At 34.3% G+C, this 21,218-nt stretch overlaps 1 protein-coding gene across 4 annotated transcripts in view; it reads left to right on the top strand.

The window, feature by feature from the left end:
• Positions 1-27: 27 nt before the first annotated feature.
• LOC136033106 (lymphoid-specific helicase-like) overlaps positions 28-21,218 on the top strand; it is a 36,903-nt gene continuing 15,712 nt past the window's right edge. For 2 of the 4 annotated variants that reach the window (XM_065713729.1, XM_065713726.1), the window contains exons 1-4: positions 28-87; positions 6,100-7,374; positions 13,101-13,364; positions 16,591-16,858. In XM_065713729.1, the coding sequence (XP_065569801.1) occupies positions 6,147-7,374; positions 13,101-13,364; positions 16,591-16,858 (1,760 nt within the window). In that variant the 5' untranslated portion in view covers positions 28-87; positions 6,100-6,146. Of the gene's footprint in view, positions 88-132; positions 153-344; positions 365-6,099; positions 7,375-13,100; positions 13,365-16,590; positions 16,859-21,218 lie in introns of those variants that run through there. The other 2 variants (XM_065713728.1, XM_065713727.1) reach the window with 2 other exon arrangements.

The following is a 21,218-nucleotide window of genomic DNA, read 5'->3' as shown; positions in this document are numbered from 1 at the left end:
TTGCGAGATCAACGTTTATATTTGCTTGGCAACGTCGAATTTCCTTGGCAAAAATTTGAAATGTAAATCACATTGAAACATTTGGCGGTAAAACATGACATAATTGTTAATTGTTGTTGGCTGAAATTGCCCTTGCAGAAATTTTGCCAAAAGTTATCCTAATTATAAAAGTTTCTGGGCTAGGTGAATAGGAACTACCGAGTTGGTTCCAAACAGGCTGTACTAGCCCAGGCTATACTTTTTTTCAATCAGCTGACTGTAGGCCACATCTTGTTCTTTTGATAGACTCTGCTATTTTCTTTAATAGAGTTTAATATGTAATCAAATTCGTGCTGAAGCTCAAGGTAAAGAGTCAAATAGAGCAGTAAGTGTTTTTGTGTCCTCTTAAAAGAAAACTAGCCTAGACCCAAAATGACAAATTTCTAAGATGTTTCCAGCTTAACTGCTCCTCTTCTTCCTAATGCCTGATGTATGTCCTTTACTGCAAACGAAGGTGTTTTCAAATATATTTGTTAGCCTAGATTCATTTTTGTTCCTGTTCAGGTAAAGGTATAGCTTAGGCTAATCTAGCATTTAGCTACTATTGGGTAGAAATCTAATAAGAAAGACAAATATACCATTAGATTCTCCATTTAGTATTCTATTCAAATATAGCAGTAGCTGCCAGTAACATTCAGGTTTCTATCCATTTACAAAGGAAGCACTTAGCTTATGCAGTTAGTCTAGGGTAAAAGAACTCTTTTTGGAAAAGACCACTTGTTAAAATTCTAGTTAATTGACTTCTTACTATCTCAGAAAGGGTCTAGGTTAGGAAAATGAAACTTTCAGGGATGAATCTACAGACTAAAATATGTCCTGGGAAGATACTCTGAAGTACTTACCTTCACTCCTCCCTCTAGAGGGTCCTGACCTTTGATGACCTTTAAAAATATGTGTGTTATAAAAGTGAAACCTTGTAAAATAGGTCTTCTGCTTAATTGAAGTACAACAAAATTGATTTCAGCTTCATAACTTTGCTCAATTCCATTTTATAAGGTTTTAAAGATGTGCAAATACATTTCCTAAATTTTGAAAAAAAATTGATATGGCTCAAAATTCTACTCAAATAACAGGAATTGCATTTTAAGAACTAAAGGCAGAGAAAAAGCAGCTGGTAACTGAAAATTAAGGTAAAATGTTGTTTTGTCAAAATTTCAATAGGTATAGACATGTCATGTAGGCAAATTTCAGGGCCCTCTAGAGGGAGAAGGAGTGGAAGTGGGTACTTTAAAATACCTTCCCAGTACATACTTTAGCCTGAAGACCCATCCCTGAAAGTTTCATTTTCCTAACCTCAACCCTTTCTGAGATAGCAAGAAGTCAATTAACTAGAATTTTACCAACCACTTTTCTTTGGCCTTCCAGAAAAATGGAGGTGGGTTCTTGAACTGCCCTATTTTACTACAGTATGACGCTATGTAAGTGTAGACCCAATCACTTCCCACTAGAATCAGCTCTGTTGGAGTAATTTGTCATCATAAATTCAAAATGTGGTCTCTACTTTGACAAGCAATTGAAAAAAAACTATATTTAATATTTGTGGTTTATAGAATAAATATCACAGAATAAAAGCTACATTTTTAGAATCAGAAAACAATCAGCTAGGCTATTTGTTAATAGCCTATGTCAATAAAACTGAAACACAGAAAGGATATACAGGCCTACATCAAAATAGGATAGTTGTTATTTCCAAAAAGAAGTCCTTCCAGATTAGTCAATGAATTAATAATCTTAAGTGTTTGATCTTGAATAATTTTAATAATAACCATGTTGAGTGTAGCTTAGATTTTTAGCTATTCATTTATGTGTACAATTCTTTCCAGTCTCTATTTGGTAACGAGATTTGAGGGTTGAGTTTGAGATCCTGGTTTTTTACCCTAGATATTCTGTGAATACAGGGTGCAAGAAAAGGTTTAAAAAATTAATATTAAGAAGACTAAATTGCTAGGGCTAGAAATAAGTAAAAATGAAAAACTTATGTTGGGTAACAAGAAGATTGATCTAGTGGACAGCTTTACTTGCCTAGATAGTAGGCTATTATTAGTAAAGATAGTGGTTGCAGGAAGAAGTTAAAAGTAGAATAGCCAAGGCCCAGAGTGTTTTTTCACAGTTGAAAAAGCTTAGAAGAATAGGAAGATAAGACTACAAACCAAAATTATAATATTAGATTTCACAGTGATAACAGCAGTCAAGTATGGCTCCAAGCAAGGATATTCAGAAAACAGAGGAAGATTTGCTGGATATTCTCCAAATAAATTGCCCACCGATTATTTTTGGTACCCAACTGAGTGGCCATATCTCAGACAGTAGACTATATGGAAAGTGTTGTGTAAGCCTGCTTTCAATGGCTATAAAAAAAGAAAGAGTAAGGGGTTTAGGGCACAGTCTGTAGATGAAGGATAACATATTGTCCTTTTTGGCCAAACAAAAAGTAGGTCATTCCCTGTTGGGGTTGGAAGATGTCATAAGGAAAGATTTAATTGAAATGAGAACTTCCTGGGACAGTATGAAAAGGGAGGCTTTGAATATGTTGGGATGGAGGAGGAGTGTGCATAGATCTGTTGGCCTAAGGCAGCTTGGTGCTTCAGTGCATTGTTTTTAGTTCTGGTATACAACAAATTCTTACTTTAGTTTATACACATACCTTATGTTTAATAATCAGTTATTGTGGCTGTGAGGCCAAAAAAGTTTTACTGCAAATTTAAATCCACTCAATGGAAGTACCATATAATTCACCAGTTTTATTCCAGAAGAGAGTTAGCTATTGGTAAGCAGAACTAATATTTATTGTAAGAGAAGTTTATGTACATCACAACAGGTAGCAGTTACATCAAGTTGGAAACAGTTTGTGCTTAAAACATTGTGCTTATCTTTTAACAATATTATGGACTATTATAGATCATCTGATTCATAGGAACTTTTCACTTTGTAATGCTCACTTTTTTTGCCTAATTGCCATTCTTAAGTTTTACATTCTCAGCATTAACATGTGTTTAGCTTTGAGGTAGTAACTGGCTGTTAAATCATGCTGATGTTTTATAATCCTGAGTTTGCAGCTTTTCTGGTTTCTGATATGTATCTGAGACTTCATCTTGAGACAAACTTAATATAAAATATTCCAAATCTGTCCATGTTTTTCAAACAGCTTGGGAAGCTGATAAGAATGGAAACTAAAACTAACAAAAAGAGAAAATAAATATCAGAACCATCTAAAGCCAAAAAATAATAAGAATGTTTAAGCTGTTCTAAAAAGGTAAAAAAGATCAATTCCATACAAATCTATCCAGCAAAATTCAAAATCAGTGCATGCTTTTCAAATTTTAATTTTGAGATTAAGAGTAGCTGATGGTACTGTAGCTCCTCATGAGTGCATTCCAAAAGTTTCATTTACAAAACTAAATTACCATCTTTGATGTATTAAAAAGAACTATAGTAGCTTCAGATTTCCTATTTCTATTATTTGTACAGTTGAATTAGCAAAAAATTTCAAGATATAAATTCTTATTCATCCCTCAAGGTACATCCATGTTCCAGTATATTATGATGATTTTTTCAGAAGCTAATTTTTCTTCTATACAAGTAGGCAACAGAAGGTAGTGATTCCAGGCCTATAAAATCTGTGTAAATTGAGTGGTGGAGCTGATTTGATTTTTTTTTTTTTTTTTTTAAATGGTGAAGGGAATGTATATAATTATTAGGTGATTGCAAAATTAACTAAAGTTAGTCTGGTCTATGTGTGCGGAACAGGAAGGGTGTGCGGAAGCACAGGATGGCTGGCCCCCAACCCCCCATTGCACTTCCTGGCTGAAGGGCCAAGAAACGGAATACCGCCATACCATCCATACCGCCTGTATGGACTGTAAAGTCTAATGCTGTATCCTTCTAGTCTAATCTATGTAAGTGAAACTTTTGGAACTGAATCCTGAAAATCTCTGAAAGTTTAATTAACCTGCATCAGTTTTTTCTTCTTTAGGCTAATATATACAAAAAGTTAGTTGAAAATTAATTGTTTACTCTAATTTGTAATTGCCAACTAAAATTTTGAAGTAACTTGTCTACACTGACATAAATAACACCTCTAAAGGATTTAGTCTATCAACTCAAGCATTCCATATTACATGTTTTGCTTATATAAGTGTATGCTAACCTAATCAGAGCACTTAATGCTGCTAATGGCTAAACCTATAGCCAAAATTAGTATATATACTAAAAGCCCCACTTTCATTCTGTCTAAAAAGTGGTTCTTCCTGAAAAATGTCATGAACTGGTATAGAAAGGGAGAAGAATTATGTTTGTTTACCTCTAAAAACTGAAATTTCAGAGTTTGAATTTTTAGGATTGTCATTGGAGTCAATTCACATAAATAAGGGGGGGGGGCTATTTTTTTAAAAATTTGAGGGGGTAATTTTTTAATGAGAATACTAAAAAGGGTATGTACTAATGATTATACTCCCCCAAAAATCTAAACAAATATAAAATATAGGTAAAGACAAATAACCCTCCTGCCTCCCCCCTTCCTCAATTGACACCCCTAAGACTTTCCAGAACAGTTTCTAAGACTGGCGGTTCTGTTGAAATTTTTAGGAGTAGCAAAGTTGGTGTATTTCATTTTGAAATTATCCTGAGACTGGTGGACCGCATTAGCCACAGGTTTCATTAAAAGTTGACCCCTTTCATATGTAGTTGTGTCAGTATACCTTATTTTATCTCATGGTTCAAGGATCAAGTTGTAAGTTTCAGGAATAGTTTCTCTGTTATTATTTGCTTTTTGGGGGGGGTGAGTGTGTAAGGGGACTAAAAATTTTGTTTTGAAATGTAATAACAAGGGGAAATATAATAACATACTCTTGTGTTAATGAAAAGGCAATATGGTCTAAGACATTCTTAAGAATTTTGGCAAAGGTGGCCAACAATTTTTTCTCTGATCCTGATAATACTCTATATTCTGTGTTTTTTTTTATGCCTATCTTCTGGCAGGTTATTTGGATTGTTGATGTTTAAATGTTCAGTATAATATGTTGATCCATTGTACAATTTTATTTAATAATTTCCTTCTTCTGTTTTCCCTTTTTTGCTTTTGATCAACATGGAGTTTGATTTGTAAGTAAAAATTACTCAGAAGTAAGTGAAATACTCCCCTCCCTCTGTGCTAGAGATATCTGTCAGTTGAAATTCCAAGCTCAAATACAGACCAATATAATAAAATAAAAACATTTTTTATTGTTGTTTTATTAAACATAAATAGACAAAACTATAAAAAGAGACGAAATACTTTCTAAATGACTTTTTTATTTGCTAATGATCACAATTTTTCTGTTTAAGGAAAAAAATTATTTATTTTTATGAACTTTCACTAAATAGTAATTGTATTAGTGTACAAAAAATATTCGAGTAGAGCATAGCTAAGAAAAGAAAAATAGAAACTAAGGAGGAAACAACCTTATATTTTTTGTAGTCTTGGTTGATTCCATGGGACAAATCATTGGATCTACTTCCCTCCCCATAACAGTCAAACCTGTATGAACCTATATTTGATAATGAAGATAGATTGTAGCTAAGTGTGTTTTTTTTTTTTTTTTTTTTTTTTTCTGCAATACCTTTTGATGTAAATTAGAGACTGGTTGGCCACCAAATATGACTTGCTCCATAATCTCCCTCCAAAAAATGTTTTTGTCATGTTTGTCTGAATTTTCTTACTTTTATAATGCAATAAAATTGATCCATCCCATATAAAGCAAGATTTGTTTAGGTGTAATCTATTAGCAATTGTTTATTTTATGAGAACATTTTTGACAGGCCACAGGATAATAATAATTTATTAATAACTTATTGTGAAAGATTGGAAGTGGAGCAACACAGATTAAACACATAAAACAACACACTGTAAGTGTGAAACTACTGTAAATAAAAGCAAATCCAATTCAAATATTAACCTCAAACCTACAACTCAGAATGCCTTTAGCATTTAACAAAAAGCTAACATTGAAAAGAAAAAATCTTTTCAAGTTTTTATATCCCTTTATCTTTTTAGATGTTAAACTGATTTCAATAATTTTTTAGGATCTTAGTCTTATGTTAATTTTGGCAAGAGAAACGTAAAAATTGAGATGAATAACAAAGATGACCATGACTCTGGACCTAGTCATTTAAGCAGTCGAAGTTCAGTGGGCAAGAATGGAGAGCCTGTATTAGATGAAAATTCTTTGTCATCCATGGCTACTACAGAGGACACTAGTAGTAGTGTTTTGGACATGCGAGAAAAAGTTGCTGATATAAATGCTCTTTTAGAAGAAGTTTCCCCAAATTCTGAGAATGACTCTATTTTGGAGACTGAAGGCATGTCAGCAGAATCACTTGATGAACATAAAAAGTTGATGGAAAGTATTCTTTTGGAAGAAGCTGAGAAACGGAAAGAGGAAAAGGAAAAAGTAGACAAAGAAATGACAGAGCAAAGATATGAGCGCTTGATGGACTTGTTAGGAAAAAGTCAACTGTATTCTCAACTTCTACATGAAAAGATGAAAGAACTGAGAGATTTTCCATCAATGGCTATTAGAAAAGGGAGAAAAGTCAAAGGAAAAGAAAATGCTCATGAAACTGGAAAGCCAAAAAGAGCAAGAAAAGGAATTAATAGAGATCTGTCAGAAAAGGCAGATAGTCAGGAAAAGTTGAAACTGGCAGCGGGGGAACATCATGAAGAACAGCCATCACTCCTAGAAAATGTCACCCTACGACCTTATCAAATTGAAGGCTATAAGTGGTTGAAGCATATGGCAGCTAGTGGACTAAGTGGAATTCTTGCTGATGAAATGGGTCTTGGTAAAACACTTCAGTGCATAGCCAATATATGTGATATGTTGGAGAATGGGCTGGAAGGTCCCTTTTTAGTTGTAGCACCACTTTCCACTTTGTCAAACTGGCTCAATGAATTTACTCAATTTGCTCCTAAAGTTTCAGTAGTACTGTATCATGGTCCAGCTGAAAAGAGATGGGAACTTTCACAAAAAATCAGTGCTGCAAAGAAAGTAAATGGGCATACAGAATATCCTGTGGTAATTACCTCTTATGAACTTATCATAGCTGATGTTAAAATCTTATCTCAACCTATGTGGAAGTACTTAGTTGTAGATGAAGGTCATAGGATTAAAAACTATAAGTCAAGGCTATCACTGGAACTCAAGAAATATAGCAGTATGAACCGTTTACTTCTCACAGGAACACCATTACAAAATGATTTAACTGAGCTGTGGTCTTTATTGAATTTCCTAATGCCTGAAATCTTTGACGATTTAGATGTGTTCCAGTCTTGGTTTGACTTGGAAGAAATCAAGTCAAGTAAGTTCTTTTCCTCCCTTTCTCTTTTTCTTTTCCTACTTCTCTTTAATGGTCTTACTTTTGTATAGACACTATTATGGAAATATAGTATAAGTCACTAAGAAACAGTTTTAAAACTTTTTTGGAAAGAAAAAAGGCTTTTGAATATAGTTTGACTGTATTAAATGCTACTCAATTCCAGAATTAGATGAGTGTTTAGCTCAGGGACAGGATAATTGTTATCAGAAGAGGCTGTGGGGGAGTGTGAAAAGTCAAAATGTGGATTTCTAGATTCAAATTCTTATGGAGGAGACCAAAAATGTTTTCTTAGCTTGATGGTGTCTCACTCAAATAAGCTTAGGTAAGAATGAAATAAAGTTTGGAACAACTGTTAGTGGCTTATTTAGGGCACGAATAGACCTAAAAAGTCAAATAATTTTAGAAGGGCCATGGGACCTTACTTGGTTCTCAAAAAATTCATGACCCTAGAACATGTTTACATTGAGGAAGCAGGGTGGAATATTCCAGCAACCTGTTTTTGCTTGATAAACTTTTGCCATCTTTTAGCAAGGTGCATAGTTCCTTTTTCATAGAAGGGCATGTATTTGTTGACAAAAAGCTTAACAAGGTGCAGATCAGTTTCCATAGGGGATCTGATGAATTCATTCAAAGTGTTATATATATATATATATATATATATATATATATATATATATATATATATATATATTAAAAAAACACATATTATATTAACATATTAAAAAAAAAAGGAGAAAAGGAAGACTGTTTTCCTACATTAGTGATTAATATAGACCAGCACTTGAATGAGGCCTTAACCCTACTCATCCATACAATCACATAGGTCAAACAGCATAGCCATACACAATCAACCATAAAGAATAATCCATGGACAGGTAGTCATGTCGTCAATAAGTATAAGTCGTCATTTACCAAACATTAAAAACAGTAAAGACAAATAATTCAGAGGCAACAACCCAACACAAGGGCTCATCAGGAGAATACACACTTGCCTATAGGGTATTGGCACTTTAAATTCTCTACCCAAACAAGTGGTGTGCCTACCATAAAATACCTATGGTATCCCCATGTTAGGTATCACCCCCAAAATATATGCCTATGAAAAAACAAGAAAAACTATATATATATATATATATATATATATATATATATATATATATATATATATATATATAAACGCTGGAGATGATTTGAGTATGTTAGTACCCACCCTACTCACCTGACCTTCTCCAGTCATACATTCATTTTTTGCTCTCTTCAAAATTCCTTGCAACATCCTAATCATGATGTAACTAAGTCAGCACCTTCTTCAGATTTTTGCTCTTAAAGAAAGATACTTCCATGAGTAAGGAGCAATGCAGCCAGATGACATCCAGCTGTGGTTTTACTTATGAACTGCAACTTCTGCCCCAGTCTATTCTAAGCTTCACTCTTTACCCCTTCCCATGAAACTCCTTTTTTTCATCCTTTGCTATGACCTCTTCCAAGCCATGTTTGGGGATGACCTACTTTTTGTTTAGCCCCAGATGGATGGCCACAGAACACTATCTTTGGCAATCTGTCATCCTTCACTTGTAGAACATGGCCCAGCCATTTTAACTTTTCCTTTATTACTCCCCTAGAAAGTAGGGTTGAGTCATATTTTCCATACAGCTCATTATTTGATATATGGTCAATCAAAGGAGTACCTGAAATTATCCTTAGACTATCCCTCCAGAGAATGTTTTAATTTTTTTTTTTTGTGATGGATCTACACTGTGTTATAGCTGCAATCAGGAATTTTAGTTCCACTTCAAAAATAAAAGCTGGAAAAATTATTAACATGTTTGGTTTATCAAATACCACAAGCATAGATCAAAACAATTGAGAAACGTAGATAAGGTATATTGTAAGTTTTCTTCATGCGTGTTGAATGAAATAATTAGTAATCCCTCATATCTTCACAACAGCTTGTTGCATACAAGTACTCTTTTCGTGTTTTAGCCCCCTTCCCTTATAGGAAACAATTTCGTAATTCATCTTGTTCTTATTGACTGGACATCTGTACACCTAGGGTCATTCTTGTTAATAATCATTATTCATGCAAAATAGTAGTTTTTGATATTCCCACTGTTGTAGCTTGTCAAAATACCATAAATGTCTTAAGCAAATAATGCTATGAAGCCCCGTTTTCCATTTAATTAAGGAGTAGTTGGTTGCAAAGGGCTGCCTTGACCTTTTTGGGGTACCTGCAAGACTGGGGACCTTGTGGTCAGGTCAACTCTATTCCCACTTGAGGAGTGGTGCCCTTTGAGAAATTATAGCGTAGTAAACAACACAGCATTCCAACGGGATTCTGATTAATGAATAATTGTTCTAGGCTTGGTCTGTTTTGGAGGGGGTTTTCAGGCTGAAAAACCGCTGCCTAGCTAATTTATTTATTATGGGTTGTCTCCCTGTAGTAGCATAATATTTGTAGGCATGAATATATAATGAGTTGGAGGGTAATAGGATTGTCTGTGCAGGATTTCGACTCTTGTTGATATTAGAGCATTGCCAAGGTCTGAAAACCATGTTGTGACAGAGATGGACCCAGGATTGCACACAGTCTCCATTCAACTGTAAGTCCCAGGGACTTTTTGCTGTCCAGTTCTAAGCCGACTTAAGCGTTTTGGTGTAAACTTCGAGAAGATATGTTGGTCCCCATCCTGTACTGGTATCTAGGACGATTCCTTCTCCTGAGGCCAAAGCAATTTCGATGATTCAAAGAATACGAAAATTGAAACTTGGAATGTTACAACATTAAATATAATCATTATATCAACGTTTTGACTGACAAATTCAGACGATTTTAATTGGACTTAATAGGAGTTTCAGAAACTCATATCCCAGGAATAGGAAGCATGAATGTAGGTACTATAGAATTTATTTAGTAGGGCAGGAAGGATGGGGTACATAGACAGGGAGTAGGGCTCATGAAGCTGCTAAGTCTTTTTTGGGCTGGGAAGGTATTAAAAATAGAACATTAGTTGCTCATTTCGTGATTAAATTGTTCAATTCATCAGTTATAGTAGTAGGCTATAGGCCCCTATAAAACAGAATGACAGAGACACTGGTGACTCAGATGAATTTTACTTACAATTACAGGAGCAAATAAACAGGGTCGTAGGTAGAAATATGGTGTTTTTATTAGGATATTTTAACGCCCAGGCCAAATAGGGATAGATAGTGTCCTAGCCTAGGTAAATTTGATGTAAGAAAGGAAAACAGTAATGGCTACAGAATGCTGCTTTTTGTAGGTATAACAATCTAGTTATAACCAATACAGTGTTTGGTCATAAAATGGCACATAAGCTAACATGATATTTACGTGGTGTTAAGATATTAAGCCTTATTGATTATGTTATTGTAAACCGAAGACTAGCAGGACCAATACAAAATACTAGAGTGTATACAAATGCTGTTGTTGATGTTAAAGGCAAAGATCACCGTCTAGTAGTGTCTAGGGCTAATTTAAAGCTGAAATATTTGGAAGGGTGACTTCCTCTACGAAGTTATGATGTTGGTCGACTCCAGGATGAGAATTTGAGAGGAACTTTCCAGGAACAGTTGAATACTAAACTGGAGAGTTTAAAATTTGACAATGTAGGAGATGGATCGGATAATTTTAGGAAAATAATTTTTGAAGTTGCGGATGGCGTCTTAGAGAAGAAAATTAGGAACGCAGTTAGGAAGTATTGCTGAATTTTTTTTTTGTTTTTGATAGAGAGGAGATGGGGCTTATACAAGAATTATTTGAGTGATAGGTCATATGAAAACAAGAGGAATGTAAAGAAAGCAGAGAAAGCATCAAAATATGAACTAAGAAGGTGTGAAGTGAAGGCTATGGATAAAATTCCTGAGGATCTGGAAGATGTAGCTAGAAGTCATAATAGTAAAATATTTTACTGGCGTGTTAATAAATTGAGATGGAGTAGTCATTCTGGACTTGTCCCAGTTAAAGGTAGGAACGGAGCCACAATTAGTTATAAGGAAAGAGTTAAAGAGAGATGGGCAGAACATTTGGAGGATGTATTAAACTGAGATAGAGTTACAGGAAAAGATATACATGAAAATGAAAAAAGTTTGTGATACCCTGGATGTGAAGGAAGATTAGTTTTGCGAGGAAGAATTAGCGACAGTTCCAAAAGGATGAAAAAATAATAAGTCCCCGGTGCTAAAATTGGTAAATCAGTTTCTTAAGTATGGTGGCTCTGAGGTTAAAAATAAGCTACTGAACATTATGAATATGGTTCTTGAAAAAGAGGAAGTATCTATCAATTTTAGGAAAACCACTGTATAAGAAAGGTTATAAGAGTGAGAGGCGTAATTATCAGGGCATTAGTCTGGTCTCTGTAGGTATCAAGTTACTTAGTAATATGGTACTTTTTAGACTGAGAGATGCTGCTGACAAAGTGATAAGAGAAGAAAAGTGCGGTTTTAGAAAAGATAGAGGATGTGTCGACCAAATTTTCACTCTTAGGTTAATAATTGAGAAATGCCTTAGATGTCAAACACCTTTGGTCCTCAGTTTTATAGATTATGAGCAAGCGTTCGATTCTGTTGATAGAAGAGCTTTAGCGAAGGTCTCATTCTTGTATGGTATACCAAATAAACACATTAAAGTGATTAGTGCTATGTATGAGAATAACACTGCTGCGGTTAAGGTAGGAATTGAGGTCAGCAGTGGGTTCCATATTAAATCAGGAGTTAAGCAGGGTTGCGTTCTATGCCCATTTATATTAATCATTTTGATGAACTTTGTCTAATGGAGCACAGGAAAGGCAATGGGGGAACACGGAATGAATGGGGAAAAAATAAATTCCTGGACTTATATTATGCTGATGATTTAAGTGTCTTAGATGAAAGTGTGAGCAAAATGAATAAAATTTTAGAGGTTTTGCGAGTTCATGCTGCTAGAACAGGTTTAAAAATTAATGATAAGAAGACTAAGTCGCCAAGGCTAGGAATAAGTGAAGATGAACAGGCTACGTTGGGTAACGAAAAAAAGTGATCAGGTGGACAGGTTCACTTACCTTAGTAGTATTAATAGTAAAGACAGTGGAAGCAGTGTAGATATTAAAAGTAGATTAGCCAAGGCTCAGAGTTTTTTTCACAGTTGTAAAAAGTTTGGAAGAATAGGAAGATAAGTCTGCAAACTAAGATTAGAATATTGGAAGCTACAATGATAACAATGGTCAAATATGGTGCTGAAGCATAGACGCTCCGAAAAGCGGATAGGGTTTCTAGGGTTATAATGAGAGAAAGGTTGAGATGGTTTGTGTACGTTCTGCAGATGAAGGATGACATAGTGCTGAAGATTGTCCTTTTTGGCCAACCGTCAAGGGCTAAATGGAAAGCAGGTCGTCCGCGGTTGGGTTGGGAGGATGTCATAAAGAAAGATTTATGGGAAATGGGAACTTGCTGGGAGGGTGTAAAGAGGGAGGCTTTGAATAAGTTGGAATAGAGGAATGTGTGTAGCTAAGTTAGCCTCGGGCGGCTTCGTGCTGCAGTGAGTTGTAGTTTCGTAAGATTATGACAATATTAAACACGTCCCTTCTCCTAGATGTGCAGTATCACGACTTTTGTATCTGAATTATTGGGAGAAAGCTCAATTCCTCATTAATATTTTTATGTTGAATGAATTGAGGTTGCCAGAGTCAATAAAGTGATTTTTTTTTTTTTTGCAGACAGCAAAGATCTTATTGAAAGAGAGAAATCCAAGCACATCATAACAACCTTGCATAATATCCTTCAACCATTCCTCCTGCGACGTCTCAAAAGTGATGTAGCCCTGGAACTTCCTCCGAAGAAAGAGTTGATAGTTTACTGTCCCATGGCAAAAGAGCAAGAGGAGATGTACCGCGCGATTGTAAACAAAGCAATATTGACTATTGGAGATTTGAACAAAAAGAAGAAGGAAGAAGAGGAGAGTCAAATTCTTAATGCTAGAGGTAAATTCGGCCTAGCAGCTTTTAAAGTCCATAGTAGGGGAAAACGTTTACCTATCCAAATTTTAATCTTTATAGGACCTCGACAATAAAAGGCCAGTGGTCTGTAATTTTTTGGGGAAATTCGTCTCGACTGTAACTACGATATTGCTAAATTGACAACGGATCTGGGTACTTCCTTACAGTAAGCTAATTGGGCTTGGAATATTGGTTGGTTTTGTTGGTGGGTCTTGGTTGTCAAGACATACCTTACCTTAGGTCTAATTTGCCTTATATCATATTATATTATAAGACTAATTATATATTACAGAATTATATAAACATATTATATATTATAAGACTTAATTTGCCTTATATCCTCCTGAGCCATCAGTGGGGCATAGGGTGTTGACAAAGCCTCTCCATTCATCACGAAGCTCTGTGGCAGCGGTGATATCTTCAGTGAAGGCAAAGGCTGTTTTAGTAGTAGTAGCATTTGTAGCAGTATGGACACAGAACCTCTTTTTACCAACCTCCTCAATACACGCTGATTGTTTCAGTTACTACCCTAAACAAACTCTAGGACATTGTTTATATGTCCTTTTAACAACCTACATACCCTTAGTATGTCTTAATTCAGTCCTAAGTTCCCTCAGCATTCCCTGAAATTTTGACCTTAATAACCTTAGCTTTAGTAGTAATAGTAGAATGCAAATATTACCTTTTGGTTAATTTAACGGCCATTACAATGAGCCGTATGAGCACGTATTGCCTTTTATTCTATTGAATATCCCTCTCATCAAGTCCTGGAAGTTTCAACTTAATGCTGGAAGCCGTTCCTAAGATATTGCTGCTATGCTCTTTGAACAACTTGTATGCACATGGTTTGTTTTTACCTAGGTCAACTTTCATTCAATATATCCTGAAGTTTTCACATTAATACCCTTAGTAGCTTATTGCATTATTAGTACTGGTAGTAGTAATAGTGTGATTCATCGTCAATTGATCAAACCCTTAATCATTCTCTGAAGGTTTCAATCGAATATCATTAGCCATTTCTGACGACCTTTTGAAAACCAGCGTGCACAGGTTTTGCTTTTATTTAGTTCAACTTTCCCCTCAGTATTTCCTGAAATTTGCACATTTACACAATTAGCCTTAGTAATAGTAGAAGTCATAATAGTTGCAGCAGGAGCTGCATTAGTAGTATTAGTAGTAGTAATAACAGCGGTAGCACTAGTAACTTGCACAAACTGCGTTTAGGTCTGTTGAAGATTCTCCTAGTTATGCCCTGGGAGTTTTAAATTAATACGCTAATCTGTTCCTAAGATTTTTCTGACGTTCCCCTATGGCAACCGGTATAGTCATAGTGTGTTTTGATTCAGTTCAACATTCTTCGTAACATTTCCTGTGTTATTTGTCTTAATATCCTCAGGCCTAATAGCAGTTGCCTTAGAATAGCAGTTGTAATAGCAGTAGTAGCTGTGGTTGTGATAGAAGTTGTAGTATTAAAAGTAGTATCCTGCACAGATTTCTTTTTCGTCGGTAATTTCAAAGATTGCTTTAGAAAAAAAAAGAATTAGATGAATTTGAAAAATAAAAAGGGATTAATAAAATGAAATAGCTATCAATTTATGAATTTGGTAATTTACTGTAGCAAGATATTAAATTTGGTAAAAAATTCTTGCGGCAAGACTCAGGTGAGTGGAACATTGCTCTTATATACTAGTCTCACAAAATAAAATAAACAGAAACAAAAATCATGAATACAACGATTTAAAAAAGCAATAAGAATGACTTATCTATTTTCATACAAGTGACCATTGTATCTGGAAAGATCATTTAATAAGGATTCTAATGGTGCCAGTTTTATTTATTAACGTATTTCTTTTCTTCCATAAATTTGCTATTCCACTTATGATAAAATACTTTTGAATCACCAAAATTGCTTCCATACAATTGAATCATTACTACGCTATTTTGTGTTTAGCGACACTAAATTTTTTCAATTTAGTAGGTTTTTATACTGTTAGGTGGAAAACTGTCATATATGTACGAATGTTTCTTCTGGAAATGCAAGAACCCAAGTAAATACTTACTTTTATGAAATTGTTACATGTTCGAAAAAATTGATGGGCCATTAATCTAGCTGCAGTATCATTATAGCTGTTTAGGCTGCTGTGTCATTAGTTCATGTTTGAGTAGGATCACGCTGTCTAATTTGGACAAAAAATTACGAGTTAAAGATAAATAAGAAGCGTGCTAACTTTCAGTTACTTATTTGGATTTTTTGCGATGGACTGTTTTTCATATACCGCTATAACTGATAGCTCGCACTTTTTGGTCATTAAGTGAGAAACTAGAATTTGGTTTTTAATATTAATATCTTCCAAGCCTAAGCAATATTTAGAAGTTCTCCTATTCATCATAAGCCCTACTCTCTGCTTGTTTTCTTCGCCTATGTATTTGTAAGTTCCTCTTGGACGTTTTGGTGAGGCAAATTCGCCACCCCAACGCTACTATAAAGCCATTCAAGCAGAATTCCCCTATCGGGGATAGGGAATTAACTCGGCCCATTCTGTTCCTACCAGAATTCCCTTTTGGGGATAGGGATGGCAAAAGAGCTTATGAAAGATTGGAAACTGAAAAAAAATCTTACAACACCGGAAGAGTGTCATTTTTTACCCAGCCTATCTTCATCAGGGCCTTTGTCAGGGCTATTCGTTTATTCGATCGAGTTAACTATGAGCGACTCCTGTTTAAAAAAGCTGATTAAAGTTAGTGGGTTATTTACACAGATAATTTTAGCAACGCACGCATAACACGTAATATTTGAATATCATGCTTAGCAGAAATTTATACAAATAGCCTGCTTTATTATTCTATAATCTTGCCATTAATCTCTTTTTTTCTGTTTTAACGCTTTCAATTTCTTCGCCTTCGTCGACTTTCCCATTTATTTAGTGTAACTCAAATGTTTTAACTGGCAACTGACAGAGTACATGTATACTGACTCGGAAGTCAAATAAATCTAGAAGGACCGTGTACACTTGGTGTATCTGAAAGAGCATGATTCCAGAAGCCTAACTTTTGAGAACATAATAATCATAATGACGCTTAAAAGTACCTGGATATGCGCTCGATGTAATTTAATATGTTGTTTTCATGTCCCTTGTCTTCTCTGTTCCAAGGAGACAGCCGGAGTTGCTAATCATGCTTTCTAAAATAACGGTACCCTTCGGGATTATAGGTCGTCCCAAGCGCAAGTCCCACGATCGTAATTTCAAGGACTACTTTGATACTGGAGCTGATACAGATGAAAAACTTGATTCATGGATAAAAATGAGCCTCGAGGCTGACGAGTATCGAGCTGCCAAACGTCGGAAAACTGAAGAACGTCAGAGTCTTGTTAGGATGAAATTTCAAAACCCGATGATGTTGTTGCGGAAATGTGTGAATCATCCTTTCCTTTGTGAGTGGCCGATGGACGAAAACGGGGATTTGGCTGTAGATGAAAGGTTTTTGTAACTTATATTTAATCTTTTTCACATTCGTTTTCCTATTTATCGCTGCTTTTTCTAATCAATTATTTTTATCTAAGTTCAGTGGTCTAATTTGATTAATTTAGAATTTAACCTAAGCTGACTAATATGTTTTAATTTTATTTATAATGGGAAAGGTAGTGCGGTCTAGGAAATTATTTAGTTCTCTAGTGGTAAATATTTTTGATTTCTATTTCCATCTTGGGTGGCAATGGCTTATTTTACTTCCATGAAATTTAGTTAGATTGGTACGGTAATCATTGATGGAGAGTAGTAGAAATATGTTGTGTTTTCTTTATTGGAGGGGTTGATGTTTGAAGCGTCCAGGAGAATTGATTCGAAAGGAAGATTCTACAAAGGAACTTTTCCCAGTCCCCTTCTACCTGTGGCAAAATGTTGATGGGAGTTGCTCCCAAATAAATTAGATATTAAACTCTGTTCTAACAAGTAGAAATCGCCGACTGTCACAGACAAATTTTTCGAGGAAAACCAATCTTACACCTCGTGTACCTTACAATTTATTATTATTTATTCAGTTGTAAATTTCCACTAGAATTGGGTTTAGAAATACAGTTGCTTATCAAATATTGACAGACTTATGCTCATTATTTAAATAATCTATGGGAGGAAAAAGTTCACCAACCAGAAACTTTCCTCCCCACTGGAAATTCCCCACCTCTGCCGTGGAAAATTCACCAAACCGCCTGAGGCTAATACATTTACATATGCTCTTCCTCCATCCTAATCTATTAAAAGCCTCCCTCTTCACACCCTTCCAAAAAGTTATCATTTCCCTTCAATCTTTCCTTTTGACATCCTTCCACTCGAACCGATGACGACCTGCTTTCTGTCTTGCCCTAGACGGTTGGCTGAAAAGGACAATCGTTGGCAATCTGTCATCCTTCATCCAGCCTTCCTCTCATTATATCCCTATAAAGCAGAATTGAACCAGTACTTTTCGTACAGCCTACTGTTTGCTTCCAATATTGTAATGTTGGTTTGTAGACTTATTCTTTATTCCTCCAAACTTTTTTTCAACTGTGGCTATTCTACTTTAAGAAGGTGTTTTAACTATTCTACTTATAACATACTTACCGCACCCACCGTCTTTACTACCAAGGTAAGTGAAGCTGTCCGCTTGATCAATCTTTTTGTTACTCAATGTCACCTTTTCATCTGCACTTATTCCTAGCCTTAGCGACTTAGTATTCTTAGCATTAATTTTCACACCTATTCTAGTACCCTGAACTCGTAAAACCTCTAAAAGTTCATTTATTTTGCTCAAACTTTCATCTAGGCTGCTAAAATCATCAGCATAATCTAATTTCGGGAAAGTTTTACCTTCCTATTTAACTCTGTCTTCTGTCACTGCCTTTCCTGTGTTCCTTAAGACAAGTCCGTCAAAATGATCCATACGAATGGGGATAGAACACAACCCTGCGTAACTCTTGATTTAATACAAAACCAGCGACTAACCTCAGTTCCTGCCTTAACCGCAGTAGTGTTATTCTCGTGCACTAATCGCTAAATAATAAAATAATAAATAATAACAATAAATAATGTATTTATCTGGTATACCATACAAGGATAAGACCTTTGCTAAAGCTCTTCTATTAGCTGAATCAAACGCTTGCTCATAATCTATAAAACTGAGGACTAAAGGTATTTGATGACTCAGTCACTACTAAATTATTAATCTAAGAGTGAAAATTTGGTCGACGCATTCTCTACCTTTCCTAAAACCGTCATGTTCTTCTCTTAAAACATTGTCTACAACCTCTCTAAAACTTTTTCTGCAGCATCTCAGCATCTTGCCTGCGGCAAGTTTAAAAAGTATCGTCATACTAAGTAATTTGCTGCTTACAGAAACCAGACCAATGCCTCTATATTGCCACGTTTATTTTTGTCGCCTTTTTTTAATAAAAGGATTTAATCAGTTTTTATGAAATTGCTAGGTAATTCCCCTTTTTCAAAAATCATATTCATAGTCTTCAATAGCTTATTTATAACCTCATAACCACCATATCTAGGAAACTCATTTACCACACCATCGGCGCCTGGGGCCTTATTATTTTTCATGCTTTTAGTACTATCAATTATTCTTCCTTAAAAAAATATAATTAAAAAAATAAAATTTTCCACAAGACCAGTTTTTCAAATTAAAGTAAAGAGCTTCATTAAGCCAAGAATGAGCAAAAATAAAGTAAAATTATCTTCCAAGTGTAAATCTGCCACAAACAATTATCTATCAATAAATGACACTCAAAATCAACAGAAATTAAAATAAATAGCCGAACCAAACTCAAAACGAGCAAAAAATTAAAATGAGTAGGGATCAAAACATTATTCCTTCTCAAGGCCAGAACACAATTTGTGCTTTACTGAAAATAATAAACAAACGAATGATCGTGAATTATCAGTAAAATTGACGCGTACTGAAATTTTTTTTTTGTTAAGGTTTTGATAATTTTTCATTTATTAAAGTAAGAAAGATGAAAACATTTCAAAAGTATTTTGTTTTCAGCAAAGCGTAAATTGTGTTTTGGTCTTGAGAACGCATTGGGGTTATCAGCCGTACTCAGGGGAATTCTGCTCGTTTTGAGTTTTATTTATTTATTGATAGTGGTTTGTGGTTGTTCTACGCTTGGAAGAATATTTTACTTTATTTTTGCTCATTCTTAGCCTAATTGAGCTCTTCACTTTTCTTTGAAAAACGTGTCTTGTGGAAAAAGTTTTTTTAATTAATTTCTGTTCGTTTTTTATTGACATAATCTTTTTCATGCAATAAAATATTATATATCCTTTCAGTTTTTTTTTTTTTTTTTTATAAGAATCCATTGTATGGGTTGCTATTTGTATGTTGAAGAAACTGTTTCAGCAAGTTTTAATCCTGACACGAACAGTATTTTTTAATTTAATTTTATAGCTTCTGAAGTTGATCTGACAAATAAAACTTGTTATCAATCCCAAAAGATTCTATCTATGCTCTTTGACAACCTCAATACACTTACACTCTTTTTGTTTATTTACGTTGTAAAAGTAGAAGTAGTAATAGTATCCCCAAAAGTTTCAACTTGATACCCCCTGTCGTTCTCGATATATTGTTGAGGTTTTTTATTGGGAACCATTTAACACAATGCCTTTTGATTTATTTTAAAGCAACATTTAGTTTTAAAGCATAATGGACAAATTGTATAATTGTGGGGGGTTGATCATAATATCCCTAAAGACATAGTTGCTGGACCGTTCTACTATGCTGAACAAAATGGTTGTCTCAAAATATTGAGTGGATGCGTTTGGAAATTGAATGGGCTTCAGAGAAGGGCTGCTTGCCTTCCAATCTCTCGTTACCCTTAAAGAGGGCACCAGACACTCACGCTGTAATTGGAGTGCAAGGGGGAGGACTTCTCCCTTCATATATCTAGTAAAAACATTTTAAACAAGTAAAACAAAGTGAAGACATTTTAAATGTATTTTATTTTCAGTAAAGTGCAAATTATGTTCTGCTCTTGAGAAGCCATGGGGGTTGTCACTCCAGCCCTACTCGTGTCAATTTTTGCTCGTTTTGAGTTTGACTCGGTTATTTATTGTATGATTTAAATAAACAAAATACCTTTAAAATGTTTTAACTTTTCAACTTAATAAATTAAAAATTACTAAACCTTAAGGAATTTATATCAGTATATATATATATATATATATATATATATATATATATATATATATATATATATATATATATATATATATATATATATATATATATATATATATATATATATATATATATATATATATATATATATATATATATATAATATATATATATTATATATATTATATATATATATATATATAATATATATATATATATATATATATATATATATATATATATATATATATATATATATATATATAATATATATATATATATATATATATATATATATATATATATATATATATATATATATATATATATATATATTTAACTGACAATCCACAACCATTTTTTTGTCAGTAAATTGCAAAAGATGTTCTGGTCTTGAGAAGGCATGGGGGTTTCCAAAGACATAAGTTCCAGACCTTTCAACTACATTGAACGAAATAGCTATCTAAAAATTTTGACTAAATGTGTTTTAAGAACTGTGGGAGTGGGAAGGGGGGCTTGTTGCCCTCCCTTCGTTTCTGACTAATAAAAAGGGCACTAGCGCTTTTTATTTCTAATCGAATGAGCCTTTGTCGAAGTTTCTATGACAACAGATGGCCTTATCGAAACTTCTATCTGATGCATTACGGGAAAATAAGAGGTTGGGGGAGTATCAACTCTCTG

Source organism: Artemia franciscana, chromosome 11 (assembly GCF_032884065.1).
Source record: "Artemia franciscana chromosome 11, ASM3288406v1, whole genome shotgun sequence".
Classification (NCBI taxonomy): Eukaryota; Metazoa; Arthropoda; class Branchiopoda; order Anostraca; family Artemiidae; genus Artemia; species Artemia franciscana.
This window is presented reverse-complemented; position numbering and strand designations above follow the sequence as displayed.